This window comes from Eublepharis macularius, chromosome 15 (genome assembly GCF_028583425.1).
Source record: "Eublepharis macularius isolate TG4126 chromosome 15, MPM_Emac_v1.0, whole genome shotgun sequence".
Taxonomy (NCBI): Eukaryota; Metazoa; Chordata; class Lepidosauria; order Squamata; family Eublepharidae; genus Eublepharis; species Eublepharis macularius.
Genome location: NC_072804.1, coordinates 27,991,329 through 28,009,833, shown reverse-complemented (window position 1 = coordinate 28,009,833; position 18,505 = coordinate 27,991,329). Strand labels below are relative to the sequence as shown.

Genomic DNA, 18,505 nt, shown 5'->3' with positions numbered 1-18,505 from the left:
GGAAGGGAGCAGTAACTGGGAAAGAAGCAAAATAAACTGGAGTCCAGTGGAGCACCTTCCAGACTAACAACATTTACTCTGGCATAAGCTTTTGCGAGTTAGGGTCATTGGGTACATGTAGTAGCATGTATGACTATCTACATCTGATGACGTGAGTTCTTCTGACTCACCAAAGCTTATCTGAAAATAAATTTGGGGACAGACACCCTGTTTTATTTTGCTGCTACAGATGAGCATCGCTACCCACTTGGGAAAGGAGATGGTGATATGGGGACGGGGGAAAGAATAGTCATCATAAAGTGGGAACAGTGGCCACAATTAGGGGGGCAGGAGAAGGAAGCTACAGTGGAGGGGCTCATAGTTACCCCATGCCCAATAGTCCATAAAACTATTCAAGCTGGCCCTGCTTGAAAAGATACTGGAAGCAGGAGACCATCTGCAAAATGAATCAAAATACACCCATCGGATTGATTTTTTAAACTTATTTTTACTTAACTTTTCCCGTAAACCCAATACAGATTCTCACTGCAGTATCTATTTAGCGTATCTTCATCTCTGTGTGTTTGTAGGAGGTGCCGACTCCCTTGCCGGTTGCCCAGTCGATGCCATACCTCTGTCCCTTCCGAGTGCCTATCGGGTAGCCCCCGTTCAGGTTGGACCGATAGCAGTTTGCATACCACCAGGCTCCATGCACAGTGATGGCGCAGTTCTGCGTCCCACTGTCGTGGTCGTTGTCGTGGGTGGAAAAGGGCAGCCCATGATGAAAAGTCATGGAATCGCCTGCATAGCATAGGGACAGAAATATAGGGGGAGATCCAATTGTTTAAAAAATAAAATAACGTTCCACTTCTCCAAGATGGATCAAAGCAGCTTACAACAAAATCCATTAAAATTAAGCATAAGGGTATCAGTCTAGTGTTTTTAAAAAAGATTTCCAAATCACAAGAACAAACTGCACAGTTTCAGTTCTGTAGAAGAGGAAAAAGTTGCCTGCACGACTCATTCAGTCCTAAGCATTTTGAAAAGGTATCGTTCAGCCCAGTCTCTAGAATGACACAAAGGAGAGAGAATTCCGGACGTCTCTGGAAGGTTGTTCTTCAGTATTGACTCGATGATGGAGAAAGATCAGGGCTTTTGCTGACACCCATCACACTCGGTGAATCAAAGGAATCGTCAACACAGCTCTATGAGCTGACTGGCTTACAACTGCATTCTATCCTCCTCCATTTTATACCTCACAAAACCACCCTGCAAGGTAGGTTAAAGTGAGGGTGTGTAACTGGCCTAAGGTCACCCAGTGAGCATTGATGGCTGAGTGGGGATTTGAACCTGGGTCTCTCAGTTCCTAATCCAACACGCCAAACACTATACCACATTGGTGAAGAAATGGCGGTGTGTACTGCACTTCTGTTATTCAGCTGTGGTTGTTGTTGGTGTTCAATCTCTGCAAACTCTATTTTTGGCCAAGGATTTGCTTTTTTCCTAAACAAAAGCATTTGGAAAAATCCCTCACCTGCCGAGCCGCCCAAGAATTGCCCTAGAACAAGTTGGTAATTCTCCTCTTCGCCCCTAAGCTGGAACGATTTATAATGAGCAAAGGATTTCATGTCATCAAAATCCACCAAGTCCACACGGAGCTGTGGGTTCCCTAGAGAAGAGAGAGTGGAACTTTACAGCACTACCATTAACACTGATCTATAAATGTAAGAATGCAGTAGAATAAATATTCTAATTTTATCATCAGTTCCAGAGTGTTGTTTATAACTGCACTGATACCCTGCTTTTCTTCTTTCATCAAACTCAAAAGTGGCTTCCCGCCAGGCCATCATCACCAAGTGACATGTTTAGTTTCAGCACAATGTACCATGTGCTCTCTGTCCATATGGCAATTTTGAACAGGACTTTGCTGCTGCAGTGAGACACACACACACACACACACACACACGCCCCAGCATGGGGCAGCTGAACTCCACATACATCTCAGGCATATCTGGGGTGGGATACAGGCTACACCCTGGCTTGAGAGCTGCAAAAAAATCACAAGTTCCCTGTCTGGAAACTCCTATGTCATCCCACAACTGAGCATGGAGCATTCGTTGCAGAAGTCTGGGGTGCAGGACCCCAGGTTGCTTATTTATTTATTGCATTTATATATTATCTACTGAAGGCAAGGTTGAATATGGCTGCCACATTCTGCCAAATGGGAGGACCCATTAAAATGTTCCACCCATGGAGGCTTATGGATCCTTTAGGATTCTAAAATGTTGTGGGGGGTTTTAGAATTCCTAACATTTTCTCTGTTGATGTTGTAGTGGGAGCTTGCAAGCTCTTTGAAGCCACTGACAAGATTGTTCCTCGTCTTCTCCCATCCTTGGGTCAAAAGCTGGTCCTGTGGTTTATCATAGAGCTGGGTGACCTTAGAGGGCTGGAAAGATGCTGGCAGGAAATGCACACTGAATCTGACAGAGGGTGCTGTTGAGCCACTTGAAAGAACTATGAAATGGTGGTGGGTGCCAGCACAGAAACAGTGTTTCTCTGCAACCATTGCATCAGCTGTTTCATGACCATGCCAGTTGTTTAAGGTATCTCAACGTCTTCTGACTCTTAAATCTGAACCTCTGCTGGCTCAGGAACAGACCCAGCAAAACTGCATTATTCAGGAGAGCTATTTTACACAGGCAATAGGATTGTTGTAAGGAAATGGTTCAGTGAAATGCATTTGAGAGGGATAGGGACTGTAGACTATACTACTGCATAATGTCTGTTGCTGTAAGTATGTTCCTATTGGATAGTTCTGCATTGTGTAATATGTCATGTCAATTTATGTATGTTTTGTTTCAGCATTGTTTTCAGCTCTTGATCGGATCTCTGCTTGTTTTCAAAGTTCTGCAGTCCTTAAGCTATTGTATTGTTTTTTTAATGTCCAGCTGTTGATATCATCATCATCATCACTTTGCTTATATACTGCTCTTCTAGGCAGATTAGTGCCTCACCCAGAGGAGTGAAAAAATTACTGTTGTTATTATCCCCACAATACAGTTGGCGCTACTGAGCTCATGGCAGTAGTGGGATTTGAACCAGTAGAGTGCTGATTTGCAGCCGAACCACTTAACCACTGTGCTACAGCAGCTCACCCTGTAAGCTGCCTTGAGTCTCATCAAGAAAGGTGGACTATAAATAAGGTAAATAAAAAATAATAAAATACTCCAACTTTCTCTCCAATGGGAACAGCTTACATCAGTTTCCTCTCCTCCACTTATCCTCACAACAACCCTTTGAGATAGTTCAGGCTGAAACTGCATGATTGGCCCAATGTCACCCAGTGAGCTTCCGTAGCAGAAGGGGGACTTGAACCTGGCTATCCTAAATCCTAGTCCAGCACTCTAAGCGCTACTCCATGCTGGCTTGAATCCGGCCTGCTTTTCCACTCAGGCCTGCCCAGTTTCTCTCCTCATCCCGCAGGGAATTTGTCCATGCCGCTCCCATGATCTCCTGCATTGTCTTTTGGGGTGGTTGATTGTTCTGCCTGTGGAAATGCTCCATTGGGTCTGAGACAGGGTTTGTGAGCAGCTGCTCCGAAATACAGCCCCTGGAGGGCACACCCATCACGGATGCACTCATGAAATAGGAACATGCCAGTAACATCCCTATTCTTGTACTAAAAATCATGCCTTGAACCCTTCCCTACCCTTCCCTATTGCTGAAAGCCTTCCTCCGTTTGCTGAGAATGCATAGTAATCTGTGGTCACCTGTTTCATGGTGATGCAGAGGTGTTTGTTCTTAGGCTAAGGCAAAGAACCCTTCATGTCCTACAAATGGTCGCTTAAAATAAGCCCAGCCTATGAAATAAATAAAGAGGCATGAAGCAGAGATGGGTTCCAGAAAAATGAACAAAGATTGTGTTGGTCTGTAAAAAAAACCAACCCAAACCACAATAGTGTCATATCTTTACAGCAAAATCTGGATCTCTCTCCACTCCACCCCACCCTCTCACTCCCAAATTGAGTATTCCCATGATCCGAGCCCCCAGTTTAAAAATTTTCAGTGTGAACTTGGAATCAGGGTCCCAGCTGGGATTCCGGGTATCATTTGATATAATCATGCGCACATCTCTCTCTCTTGAAATGCTTGGGAGAAAGGCATGCATGCAAATATTTTAAATCAATAGGTAAATAAAAACTTAGGCTGGAATAAAATGTTGCTTGCCTTCGAGGTGCCAAAAGATGCCTGTTAATTTTTGCTGCATCTGACAGACACAAGGATCCTTCCGCAATTGCAAATTGCAGACTGTGTTAGTCTGTCATAGCAAAATAAAACAAAGTGGCAACTTAAAGACATTTCAATATGATCTGGGGAACAATCATTTGAGCAAGCCTGGTTTTGTGGAACAGACATATTGTCCTTTGTTTATGTGGCTGTTATATGAAAAGACTGCCTAAAAGTTTTCAAACTGGGATGTGTGATAATGGGAATTTGCACATTTGCAGAGAGAGAGGCAGGATGGAGTGGGGGGGGATCCTGGTTTTTACATTGCACTGCCAGGGTTGCAGCAGGTCAAGCGAATCTTAGGAACAGAAAACAAACAAGTTGTATCTCACTATTATTAGCAGCTGTGTGTGTTGGAATTGCATGTAGACATGGGCACGAACCACATTACGAACCCAAAAAAACCACGAATTTCCTGATCGTCTGTTCGCGATCCAGTGGCTTGTGAGGGTCCATGGCCAACGAACCAGCATTCGTTGGAAGCCCGGTTCGTTGTGTTTGCCCACGGTTCGTGAAGCCAGACAGTCAGGAACTCTCAAGCAATTCCCTTGGAAACGGAGCTGGCGGGAATGGCTGAACTCTGTCTGCACTCCTTCTGTCGCCCTGGAAACTCGAATCGAAGCCCAGCTTACCTTGATCAGCCTTCCAACCATGGAGCTGCAAATTGGTTACAATTGGTAACATGGGAGAAGACAGCCAGGGGAAGGGGGGTGTTCTGTAGCCATGGGCACTCCAATCTCAACCCTGAAAGGCAGTTCTGACGGCCAACCCCTTGTACACTGGGCCAACATCAACTGGTGGCTCTAATTGTATCGAGTGGGAGTTTCCTGGGGGTCTTGGATTGGAGAGGGTATAACTCCAAGATCCCTATTGCAATCTTGACCGAACTTGGGTGCTGGCTGGAGGAGAGCCTGCTAAACACTCCCTGTGAATATGGGCTCTCTAAGTGCAACGGGGGCTGTTCCCACGGACTGCGAACCGGTTTGGTAATGGGAAATGTTCGTTATGGTTCGTTTGTTTGGGTTTGTTGGTGGCACCGAACCACGAACCACAGGTTCGTTAATTTTTTTTTTGTTCGTGCCCATGTCTAATTGCATTACATTGGAAAAATAGTCATACCCCTACAGTTAGTGATTGGAGAATACATCTTTGGGATTATTTAATTATGCACAAAATTGTGGTCAGTTTAGATATGCCAACTAATAATAACTCAGTAGAAAAGTTCATGCAGACATGGTATTGTATATTTGAATATTTGATGGAATATAACGTCTTGTCAAGTGATCCCTTTTACCAAAAATGGTTACTTTTTTGATCTGAGTAATGGATTTTTATATTTGCCAGTGACAGTTTTATATATTATCTTCATTGATAGGCAGTTTATAATAGTTTAATTGATGTTTTAGATATTTATGATCTGCTAGGTAATTTTTAGCTTTATTAACCATATGGATTATGTGAATGGGGATGGAGGGCATTGATATTTGTGTAATGTAAGACCAAATTTGTATGTAGTTCAAAAGTTTGTCATTTTTATGCTTCATTTTGAAGTGTATTTTGTCTTAACTAATAGAACTAATTTTTTTTTAAGTTGTAGATCTCCCTCCACTCTGTGAGGCTTGAGAAGGTATTGCAGATTCCCCTTTGTCCACTGAATCAGTGCCTTGTCTACCCCAGGGAGTCGCTTCGCCAGCCTTTTTAAAATGACGACTTTTATTTCTGAGTAATGAAAAATATGCTGAGCATCTTCTCCCTGGCACGTTACCAAGTTTTGATCTATTCTAGAAACAAGACAGGCTCTAGAAAGAGCACCAAAAATGAAGCTGTCATTGGAGGAGCACAGAGTTAAATCCTGTGAAATAAATAATTTTTAAAACAAAAAAGGCCTAGAGCTAGGGTTGCCAGCCTCCAGGTGGTGGCTGGAGATCTCCCGGAATTACAACTGATCTCCAGCAGACATAGATCAGTTCCCCCGGAGAAAACGGCTGCTTTGGAGGGGAGACTCTGTGGCGTTATACCCCATTGTGGCCCCTCCCTTCCCCAAACCCAACCCTTTTGAGGCTCCACCTCCCAAATCTCCAGGAATTTCCCAACCTGGACCTGGCAACCCTACCTAGAGCAGATCTTTTCCTGGCTATTCCAGGGGCTGTACAAGCTACTCTGCAGCAATGGGCAAGCTGCCTCTTGGAGACCCTGGATCTCCTCCAACTGGCAACAGATTCTAGAGCCTCAGGCCAGAAGTCTTTCACATGACCTGTGACCTGATCCCTTTAACTGGGGATGCCAGAATGTTTTCAGTGCAAAGCAGACCTCTACTTCTGAGCCAGGATGCCTCCCTGTTTATTTGTCATTTATTTATTTAGGATATTTATATACCCCACCTTTCTCCCAACACTGTTAGGACCCGAGGGGGATAATAACAAAAAAGAGCATCATTTAAAGCATCGCTATGCAAATAAGCCCACAGCCATAATCTGCTCCATAATCTGCAGCCATAAAGCTGCTCCATAGGCCTTTTTGGATACCTGCTTTATATTCTCACCAGAACACCCCCAAGGGTAGGTGCCTGCCTTCCCCTTTCTGGGAGGCTTTTCCACAGCAGCAGGGCAACAGCAAAAAACAGAACAGATCGTATGAGAGAGAACTGAGAGCCAAGCTACAAGTGACGCCTTACACAGATTGGACACTGTCAGCTTCCCTCAAGTTTTGATGGGAAATGTAGGCATCCTGGTCTTGCAGCTTGGCTCTCCATTACAGCTGCAAGACCAGGATGCCTACATTTCCCATCAAAACTTGAGGGAAGCTGACAAGTGTCCAACCTGTGTCACGTGTCACTTACAGCTTGGCTCTGAGGAGCTGCTTGGCTATCTCTTTTCAACACTGATATAATTTCCCCCTAGTTTTAAAAAATACCCCAGATCCCCTTACCTTCCCCTGTGATCAGATGAATGTTCTCATTGCCCAACCAGAATTCTGACAGCTCGTTTCCAAAGCCTTTCTTGTAGTCATTCCAGGTTCGGTAGAAATCAACGGACCCATCCATGCGTCTCTGAAATACCTGTGAAACACATGTGGGAACAAGAAAAATAGAGGAAGAAAGGTCATTTGTGACCCAAGGGGATCATGGGACTGTGACCTTTTGCTCAAGGATTCTGTTCTGGAACGAGAGCGCAAAAGCCCGCCAGGAAGGGTTCCTCCTCCTCAAACAGGTGGTTGGGGCTATCACTGATGAGCAGACCAGGGCGATGCTGCTGCAGCCACGGTTCCTTTGTGCCTGCCTACTTGGACTGGAATTGGTGGTTTTATTGATTCCCCCTCCTCCAGTGTGACACTTAATTCATACCGGCATTTTAAAAATATGATTGTATTAATGGGGTTTTACTTAAGCGAATGCAAGATTGATTTTGGAATATAATGGGCTACATCAGCTTGAGGCTGATCCTGGTGAAATCGCCTTACTCGATGAGGCAGGTGGTGGATTCTCTTTTTCAGATGGAGTGAAAAATGAGACTTGTGGACAGGGCTTTTGTTCAGCAGGAACGCGGTGGAATGGCTTTCTGGCACCTCTTGAAAATGGTCACATGGCAGGTGGCCCCGCCCCCTGATCTCCAGTCTGGAGATCGGGGGGCGGGGCCACCGGCCATGTGGCCATTTTCGCCAAGGGCAATTTAAACTTTTAAAAACTCCCTCCTTGTTCCAGCTGGTCCAAAGTGACGTCATTGTGCGGTCCTGAGTTCCACCACCGAGTTCCACCACCTCTTTTCCCAGAAAAAAAGCCCTGCTTGCAGAACCTAGCTCTTCCTCCAAGTGGTTCAAAGCTATTTCCTGGTCTAAACCCCAGTTCTTGTGCTAAGGGCTCCGAAGTGAAATGCCTTCCGGACAAATACACATGCTGAAACTAGGCAGGAGCTGTACCCAAAAACCATATTTGGACTACCCCAAATCATATACCTCCACACTCTGGAGACTATCCTCTACAACAAGACATGCACTGGTCCAAATATTAGTTCTGGTACACAGAGTTTCTATTTGAGCTTACCAACTTTATTGTAGCATCAGCTTTCGAGAACCACAGCTCTCTTCATCAGAAAAGCTTATGCTACAATAAAGTTGCTTAGTCTTAAAGGCGCTACTGGACTCTCTACTATTTTGCAACTACAGACTAACATGGCTAACTCCTCTGGATCTATTTGAGTTGTTTCCAAGAAGTTTGGATGGAGAGAAAAAAATTGAATAAAGAACTGGAATGGCCACATGCCCTCTGCACCCCAAAATAAGATTTGAACCTCCACGTATCATACACCACCACATTCAGGGAATTCTGCCTTCCAAGTGGACCTATTGTCATGTATGCCAGCATACCTGCCATTATTGCATTATGCATTTTGTGCTGATCATAACTGTTTGCCAGAGTTATATTCTGTGTACTGTATGTGTCATCTGAGAGTGTCTTAACTGCAAACATTAAATGTAGGAAAGCCAGTGGGGCCTCTCCGTTATCTGTTGAAAATATGTACTTTCACTTTTCCAGCAAGTGTCCTTGAAGGCGAGCTGCTAGCAGCGACCGTTGCATCTTTTCCCAGAGACTGGGATATTTTCACCGTGTGCTTCATTTAGCCTAAACTAATCAGTTCCCATGGAACCTCTTTGGGGTTTTGCGCCAGAATGTCAATGGACCCGAAGGGCGGGAAGGTTCCCTATAATTAGTAATGCCCTTGTTTGAATTGTCACTTATGCCAATTGCCACCTTTGGGTGAATAACCTGAACTGTATGGATCTCAATAAAGTTGCTTCAACTAGAACACCTGTGTGTTAACTGTGGCGAGCTTGAGGGAACTAACTGCCAGGGACTGACACCTATTCTGTTTACTGGGCCACAGCCCAGTTCTTGTGCTAACTGCTCCAAAGTGGGTTGCCCCTAAGACAAAGACAAATTCAGAAACTGGGAGGTAGGCTAAGAGAAGCCCAGGAGGAGTAATAATCCTTGTATTTTATTTATTTATCATTTATTTATCTATTTATTTAAACCATTCCTGTGCCACCTTTCCACCCACAACAGGCTGCCCAAAATAATGAACATTTAAAAAAAAAACATTTAAAATTCAAGTACATTTAAAATATTTTTAAAAATTAAATAAAACATAAGCGCATATATTCACACAAACAGGGAAGAGGGCTAAGGAGAGTTAGTGAGGGAACACCAAACTGAACAAAAAAGTCTTAGGGTTTCCAGGTCGCTGGTAGAGGCGGGGGGTCCTCCACTCCCAGCCTTTGCCCCCTCCCACCACTCATGTGGCTGGCAGTGGGGGGGGGGGAGGCCCGGGGAATGGGCCAGGGAAAAAGCTCCCAGGCCAGTGCACAGGGAACTCGCTCCCACCAAGCACAATGATGGCACTTCTGGAATTGATGTCACCGGGCCTCCTTTGGGAACGCGCAGGTTCTGAGCATGTGCATAAGAAGACCTCTGCAGTGGCTGCCAGGTGCCCCCGTCTCCCACTGTGAGGGTAAGGGGACCGGGCAACCCTAGATTTCACCCAGTGGCAAAAGAGAGCAATAGAAGGGGACAGACGAAACTCCCTATGGAGGGAGTTCCAAACCAACCAAGAAGGCCTTTTCTCGAGTTCTTACCCATCTAGCCTAAGATGGTGATGGTACCCTAGGGTTCCTAGGTGCCTGTCAGTGGCGGGCAAACTCCCTGGGGTTTGCCCCCTTGCCCCCAATCCATCAGCGATTGGTAGAAGGTGGCTAGTCCCCCGGAGGTTGCTTGCCACCAGCCGATCCATTTTCCTCGCATTGACATGTCCCTCTTTTTATCAGCTGAATTAAAGCATTCCCAAAGTAGGTTGCAGGTAGAGTAAGGGGGAATCTAAAGCAGGAATAGCCAGTATTTTCTGGCTAAGCTCTGGAATTTCCCTGGCCATGATGTAACTTCTCTCTCTCTCCTTCCCACCCTCCCAACACACTGGCTGGGTCTGAGTCTGGTCTCACTTTACGATGCTGCAGTGCCACCTGGTGAGGAAGCTTGACTACGGCCCTGCTGAGATCTAACCCATCAGAAGCAAAATCCTCCTATCACCATATTGTGCACTATCAAGAGAGTGCCCTGAACATGAGGGACCGCACAGCGCAGAGCCAGGGTACAACCAGTCTTTGGCCAATGAGGTGGACCTGGAAGGAATCCAAGCAAAGCTCCGGGAACAAAATCTCCCCTGGGGACTAACTCCATGTTATGTTATTCCCCAGGTCTGAAAGATCCACATACGCTTGCAAGTTTCCCGGTGGGAATTCAGTTGCTGAGCACTGGTGGGGAGGCAGTTTGGATTGGGACTGCGACATGCAAAGACTTCTGCCTCCTTCCATTATCTTGAAATGGCCACACAGAGGTGTGTGTGTGCGCACGCATGCACGCTGCTTTCTCCACTGGAAGCTCCACACGTACTGATGGAATAGACAAAGGTTTCCCCAACAGGAATTGGATCCAAACTGAACCAAACACACTTGGGAATTGAGTTTCCAGCAATTCACAAGTGCACATCGGACTGACATTCGTCATGGCAGAAGAACTGTGTGTCATGTAGTCGGAGTATCAGAAGGTCACCTTCTCTGAACATGGAGCTTCCATCCAGTCATTGTGTCTAATAGTCATCAATGAACCCTTTCCTCCTAATCCCATTTTATAAACACCTAAACTAGCAGCCATCACTACATCTGGCGGCAATGAACTCCATAAGGTAATTATTCAAAGTACTTCCTTTTGTCCCTCCTGAATTTATTTCCTATCAATTTCATTGGGGGCCTCCAACTTCTAGTTTTATGGGAGAGGGAGGGGGGAAGAGTTCCCGGCTTCATTTCTCCTCCCCATGCATCATTTTATCAACGCTGCTTTCCCCTTGAAAGATATACTGTGCTTACCAGCCACCCCCCTCCATCTGTTTCCATATCACAGAAGACTCTCAGTGGCCGGCAGTCTGGCAGATGGATGGTGTACCAGGCGCTCAAGATGTTGCCTTTGCTCAGCAACTCCATGCAATTCCTTGGGGCTGTAACCAAAGCAGAATTTGGTCCTTGAGTGGAATATGACAATCAATCAATATAGCGGAAGGAAGGATACACTGAAAGCAATAAAAAACTTCGGCATTTAAGAGCCAGCATGGTGTGGTGGTCAGTGTTGACTAGGATTTGAGAGACCCAGGTTTGAATTCCTACCCTGCCACAGGAGCTCGCTCAGAGACCTTGGGCTAGTCATGCTCTCAGCCTTGCCTACCTCACAGGGCAGTTGTTGCAAGGATAAAACAAAAGGAGAATGATGTTGTAAGGTGCTTTGAATTCCCATTGGGGAGAAAAGTGTGGCATAGATGCAGGCTTATTGTGCCTGAGGGCACTGTTGGGATTTTGAGATAGTGGACACGAACACAAACTGGCTTTTGGGGGGAGGGTGCTGCCAAACACAAAATGGCTGCTTTTCGGTATTGGGACCAATCACAAAATGTCGGGAGGTTCCAAGCCAAGCAGCGTCCTGTGTGGGAAGCAGCTCTTTCCAAATGGGAGCTTGGCTTTACCGCAAACTTTGGTTAGTCTCTCAGTTTATCCATAAACACCATTTGATCTGCTGCTTGCCTCCTTTTCTGCCTCCTAGAAAGAGGACATCTTCCTGTACTGTCATTTCTGTGGTCAGCTGCAAGGGGTGGTTCTACTCAACAAAATGTGATTTGTGTATTCAGACATCAAAACAAACCACAATTAGTACCAACTGTGGTTACCAAACAAGCTACAAACTCCAGTTTTAATTTCTAGTCTGATACCTACCAATAAACCATAATTTTCATTTGATTGTCACAACCAAGGTTTGATCGAAGCACAGTTTATGATGACGTCTGAATGCAGCTTTGATAAAACTTCCACATTTATGAGATACCTGCATCTTGGTTTGTTGGTGCTTCTGAGACATTGAGAAGAAACTTGCTTGCAATGTAATGTTGCTGGGATTTTATGAATAGCTCAACTCAGCTGTGTTTCTTCCCATGAAACGCTGAGCATACATTAAAAGCAACGCAATGGGATTTCAAAGTCTGCACCTGGCTTTGAAAATGGGATGAATGAATCAGGCCTTGAAAATTCACAAATGGCTTGTTGCTGTACATTGCTACAATGCTGAGGCGCAAGTAATTAAAATAGGTGAATAGACATTTGAGGGGCCCTTTCCTACCAATGCAATAAAGAAGCTTACCATTCTGGCAGCTGGCCAAAAAGTCCATTGTGTCTCCTGGGATTTTAAAAACAAGAAATTGTTACAAGCAAATTATAACATGCAGACCCTTACCTTGTAGATCTTGGTTAGAGAAAAGATACAGAAATGATGGGTTCTTTCCCTATGTTTGTGAGTTTACACCATAAAGACACACAGATTCACTGTCAGTTTCTCCCACAGGATTCTGGGAACTGTTCTGCACCTCTACTCAAACTATAATTTTACTTATAGATCTGAATTGCAACCCTCGCATCTCCCAGGATTTCCTGGGAAGAGGGAATATTTAAACCTGTAGCATATGTAGCCAGTGTCATGCAATGGTTAGATTAGGAACTGGGACACCCGGATTCAAATTCCTACTCATCTATTGGAACTTGCTGTGTGATCTGGGGCTAGTCATTCCCTCTAAACCTCACCTACCTCGCAGGGTTATTGTGAGGATAATATGGCGGGGTGGGGGGAGAACAGTGGTGTAAACTGCTTTGGCCCCACGTTTTGAAGAAAAGCAGGGTATAAATATCCAAATAAATATTGTTTTTGCTATAGCAAACAATAACAGCTATTCCTCCCCATTCCTCCCAAAATTTGTTTCAAAAGGAAAATCAATGTAGGGTTACCTGGTTCCCCTTTAGGTCCTTGTTTGCCAGCAGGCCCTGTCTCTCCTGAAAGAAAGGTAGGATATGAACAGCAGTGGAGAAGCAGGGGTCTGTGAGGAAGGGGGACAGACATAGGTCTCTTCTGTGCAGACCTAATTATACCAAACCAGAGAAAATGAAGCACTCTATGCCCTGCCTCCCCCCCAATAATAGAACAATCGCATGTGTAGATTGTGGTAGAGTTTTAGCTAACTTATACCAACCCGATAGGGTTTTAAAGGCAAGAGACACACAGAGGTGGCTTACCGTTGCCTGCCTTTATGTCAAAATCCTTGGCTTCCTTGGTGATCTCCCATCCAGGTACTAACAAGAGCCAACCTTGCTTAGCTTCTGAGATCAGACAAGATCTGTCCAGCCTGAACCATCCAGGTCAGGACAATAGAAAGATTACCCCAGGTATAATATTGCCCCTGACACTGAATGCCCAGTCCAGCTGGGTATAGCACAAAAGAGGCTTTTTACTGTGTCTCTGCATGCCTCCAGTATGGTGGGTATGTTTACTGTGGCCCTGCGCTGGGTGGGGCCAGATCATGAACCACTTCCACTGCAATGATGTTATAGAATACTCAGAGGAGAGTGCCCATTGCGTTGCTGTGTGAGTCACTGCTCCGACTTCCTCCCCATCTAGTTACCCTTCACTGGGGTGGGTAAGTCTGCTGTGTCTGCATGGAAAGTAATGGTATCATTACACGTGCAATGCAAAGATAATAGAACGCTTTGCCCTTAGAGGAGGCTTGCCCCGTGCCTCTCTTCATGAATCTTTGTTCTGGGGTTTGCTGCCTTCTGCACGCTCAGAATAAGAGGTCTCCTTAGAACAGTGATGCACAGAACTTCAGGCGCCTGGGAACACAATTGTTACCCTGAACCGTTGCCATTGTGGGGATGAAGAATGCCTCTGATTTTAATTCAGGGGGAAAGTGTACCTCCGCTATCAAAAATCTGGGAAACCCTGCAGTACAGAAAAGTACATACACATCAAGGAAACAAATTAATCAAAAAGCAATCGTCTGTGTAGTTTCATAACCCAAATCCAACATCCGTACCACCTGTGCACCAGTACCTATGATATAATGGACAAATACACATGAATTCAATCAATGTCTGGTTCATAAAACCACCCAGTTGCAGTCTTTCACCTCCTGGCCTTCAGTGCAGAACATTTTGTTCATTCCATCATGCACATCCCCACCTGCAAATACAGCCTAAATCGAATCCGTTTTCTAGCTCAAGGCTGTTCGGGTAATGTTTGCAAAGTGCAAGGCAGGGATGAATCCCCCCTCCCTAGTTTCATAAAATCATTATTTGGCTTATAAACATGAGCATATTTGTGGTTTGAGGCTGCAACATCAATGAGCATTCACATGTATAAATGAGGCATCACAGATCTAGTGCCGTACTCTGAATTTGGTGCAAGGGATGCTTCTGCAGTGCGGATTTCCTCCATCCCAGCTCCAGAATTTGAAGCACCCGCATGATATCTTCCTTCCTCTCCTCCCATTACCCTTCCATAGTTTCCCTCCTTTATGCATGTGTCTCTGGGACCTGATTTGAGCATTGGATTCAAGTCAGGCTTAACTGCAGTGTGGAAAGGTAGCTGTAGATTTTCAAACCTCTCTGTCCACATCCAGCACCATTTCCCTTCCTTATACCCTTGTACCTGCTGTCCATCACAGATTTTTGGTCATTTTAAAGAAATCAGTATCTATATAACTATAACCAGGGGTCATTCCGTAGAAAAAGAGCTGGAGGAACTCATTAGCATAACTCATTAGCATATGCCATGCCCCTTGATATCACCAGAAGTGTGTCATTAGCATACCTGATCTGCATATGCCACACCCCCTAACATCACCTATCCTGGCTGCTTTGGACCCAATCCTGGCTATTCAGGGCCGAAATTGAGCCCAAAATGGCAAAAAGGGGCTGAAAATGGCCGAAAAGGGGCCCAAAATGGTCAGGATCGGGCCACTGCTGAGTGGGAGAGTGATCCACCACCCGTCAGAGGCCCAATCCAGGCTGTTTCGGCCCCAATCCAGGCTGAAACAAAATGGCCGAGAGTCAGGCGGGCGAGGCCACCTGACATGTGATCTCTTTGGGGAACTGCTGGAACTGCGTTCCTGCGCGTTCCCCCTCAAAATGAGCCCTGACTATAACAATATAGTGACATAATTGCCGTTCTTTTTAAAAAGCCCTCCAGGGGCAGATGGTGGGCAAGAGAAGATGGAGAAGGAAAACCAGAGAATCGCCCAGTGTCGCTGCTCTATTATTGATGCAATTGCTCCTGGATTTGCAGCAACAATGAGTCCACAGTGGAGAAGCTTCCCCATCAGGACACAGCCAAGGGTTCTTTCTGTTGCCAGAAATGGCCATTCCCCACTGGATGGCTGCAGCATGTCTGGATGGCTGCATTCCAGATGTAATGGTTCCATTTTCCCACCAAAGAATCCTCGCAAAGTATAGTCTTGAGAACATTTCATCAGTCTTTGTCAGAAACCCCACAGAACCAGAGTTTCCAGGTGTTGGAACAAGGGGCATGAGCAATGCTGACTTTAAATCGGTGAATTTGTAAGACGTCACCTATTTTGACATCAGGAGTTACATTTGACCTGCGTTGTGGTAAGTACTACACTCAAGTTCCCACTAAGGTGAGGTCTGATTTACACCTGCAGAAGAGAAAGGTGGGAATCGGGGGATCAAATGCTGAGGTGATAGTAGGGATTTATTGATTTACTTTGCTTCATTTATCGTCCACCTTTCCTGCTGAGATTACAGCATTATAAAACAATGCAATAACGATACACCTAATAAACAATGCAAAATGGGGGAAGGGTCCTGAAAATTTCACAGACACTAAAAAAAACCCTATTCCCTTTATAAAACTATCCTCCAGAATAATTCTGTTGTGCATATTTTGCCAAAAAATATACGCATGCAAGCCTTCTTGACCTCCTTTGGCACCACCACGTGGAGGTCACAACCGAGAATGGGGTATGGGGACCATTTGCGTGGTGGCACCATCAGGAAGTTTTTCCAGATATGTGAAGTTGCCCTGTGTAGGATATCTGGTCCTGCAGATACTAACAAGTGGAGGATCATGAAGTTTCTCATTTTGGAATGCTTCCCTATGTTAAAACTCCTTGCAAACAGAAAACTAGCACTGCAGGCAAATAAAGGGGGTAGAATTCTTCTCCCTGCTGAGCTAGATTTCTAGTTATAACCATGCACTGCTGCCTTCCAGTCTACCACCTCAATATCTGACAGTCTCATTCTTCAGGATGTCTAAATTAGGTTTCAGTTTGTACATGCAAAAAAAATGAAGCAGAAATAAGGTGGGTGACTGCAGGTGGAGGGTCATATTTTGGAATGTTCCCCTCTGTTAAAAATTCCTTGCAAAGAGAAAAGTGGCACAGTAAGAAATGAGAGCGAGTAAAATCTTTCCTCTTCTGTGCTAATTTTCTATCTGCAGGGAGCTTTTTAAATGTGAAGCTGGAACTCCCCCATCTGCGGTCTGTTTTACCACCTCTCTCTGCTGCATGTGTGAATCAGACCTGGATGTACTTACAGATATTAAAGCTTTCAAGGATGCCTTTCCCTTGAATAGAGGCTACACCCCTCCAGCAGGGGCTGCACATAGAGAGCCATTGTTCTGCTCGTTTCATACCTTTCTGGCCTGCCACACCAGGCGCCCCTTTTTCTCCAGGGATTCCTGCTGCTCCTGGAACGCCAGGGCACCCCTGGAGGATGGCTAGCTTCTCCTGACCAGAAAGACCCACAATCTTCACTTCTGTGTGAATACAAAACAACAGTGTGAAACCAAAGAGTCCACTCCCCACTGCAAGAGAGGCTCTTTCAAGATCTGCCAAATGTTCGTCATTTTCTCCGAGATGAGGCTGTGTCTGAGAAGCACCTTCCAAGCTGCTGCACGCCATGGAATCCTAAGCACCTGGACTCAGAAGCCAAATGTGCTGAGTTCTGTGTGCACCCAGAATAGCCTTACTTCCCAGCTGGCCATTACAAGGGGGGTGGGGTGGAGAGCCAGCACAGCCATGCATACAGTACAGACAGCACAGCCATGCATTCAGTACAGACAGCAATGATTAATTGCTTTTGGCTCACTGTTGGTGCCCACACTGGAAAACAGTGGAGCCACAACTTATAAAGCCCATCATATTCCCCTTCCATGTGCCCCCAGCAGGTCCTATAGGTGGATGTGCTCTGGGAGTTTTTTGCTCAGAAGTTAATTTCCAGGTACACATGGGCCTTCAACTTGTTATCATCAAAAGGTAAAGGTAGTCCCCTGTGCAAGCACCAGGTCATTACTGACCCATGGGGAGACGTCGCATCACAACGTTTTCTTGGCAGACTTTTTACAGGGTGGTTTGCCATTGCCTTCCCCAGTTATCTACCCCTAGGAACCTGGGTACTCATTTTACCGACCCTGGAAGGATGGAAGGCTGAGTCAGCCTTGAGCCTGGTACTTGAACCCAGCTTCCACCAGGATCGAACTCAGGTCATGAGCAGAGATTGGGCAGCAGTATTGCAGCTTACCACTCTGCGCCATGGGGCTTCCTTCATCTCATTTCAAAGCTACCCCTATTGGGCTTGGGGTTCTGTTATTGCTGGATTTGTGGTGGCCATATTCAGCTCCTAGAACAATGCACTTTTTTGGATGGGGTGACAAAGCACCTTGAAAAGCTGGGACCGTCCACCAGGACACAAGAACGGCTCTGCTAGTTCAGACCCAAGGTCCATCTACTCCAGTATCCCATTTCCCACAGTGGCCAATGGGAAGCAAGGGTACTGAGGCCAAGCCCTCCTGCTTTCGCTCCCCTCAGTAATAGACATCCAAAGGTATACTGCCTCTGGACATGGAGGTTCCATTAGGTGTCATCATCATCAGCCATTGACAGACCTGTCTTTCTTGATTTTATCTTGAATCTGTCCTGAAAGATGTCAAATTACTGCATGAAAATCAACACTCTCCTACCTGGGCACGTGTTGGGATCTCCATTTGCCATGGTCTGGGAGGAAAACCAAAGCAAGGCTGCAACAATCTTCAGAGGGACGTTAGGATCCATCTCTGCCCTATCCCTTTCTGCAACAGCCTCTGGTCTTCCCTTTCATACTCTTTATATACTTATTAGAAACAATGACTTCACAGAAGGCTTATCTTTGGGAAGTGAATAGATGATTTTTCCCACTATTGTTACACCAGTCATCAATGCAACTAGAATAATCTCCACAGATAGTGACCATTTCCTGGAAAACATCTGTTGAAGTGGGTTAGGATTGGGGGAATCGAGGCTTTTCCTCTTCCTCCAAATAGCACAACATG

At 45.5% G+C, this 18,505-nt stretch overlaps 1 protein-coding gene across 1 annotated transcript; it reads right to left on the bottom strand.

Annotated features, from left to right (window-relative positions):
- Window positions 1-467: 467 nt before the first annotated feature.
- On the bottom strand, window positions 468-18,270 carry FCN3 (ficolin 3). The gene is made up of 8 exons (XM_055000043.1): window positions 18,158-18,270; window positions 16,832-16,954; window positions 13,132-13,176; window positions 12,494-12,529; window positions 11,179-11,306; window positions 7,195-7,324; window positions 1,514-1,648; window positions 468-780 (listed from the first exon to the last, which is right to left on the bottom strand). The coding sequence occupies exons 1-8, from the start codon at window positions 18,246-18,248 to the stop codon at window positions 539-541; spliced, it is 930 nt and encodes a 309-aa protein (XP_054856018.1). The 5' UTR covers window positions 18,249-18,270; the 3' UTR covers window positions 468-538.
- Window positions 18,271-18,505: the final 235 nt, after the last annotated feature.

Coding starts and splice junctions, on each gene's coding strand:
- FCN3 (XM_055000043.1), bottom strand. CDS start 18,248: ATGGATCCTAACGTCCCTCTGAAGATTGTTGCAGCCTTGCTTTGGTTT. Junction 11,307..12,493: donor TTTGGCCAGCTGCCAGAATG/GTAAGCTTCTTT, acceptor CTTTGGTTACAG/CCCCAAGGAATTGCATGGAG. Junction 781..1,513: donor ATTCTTGGGCGGCTCGGCAG/GTGAGGGATTTT, acceptor TATGCTATGCAG/GCGATTCCATGACTTTTCAT.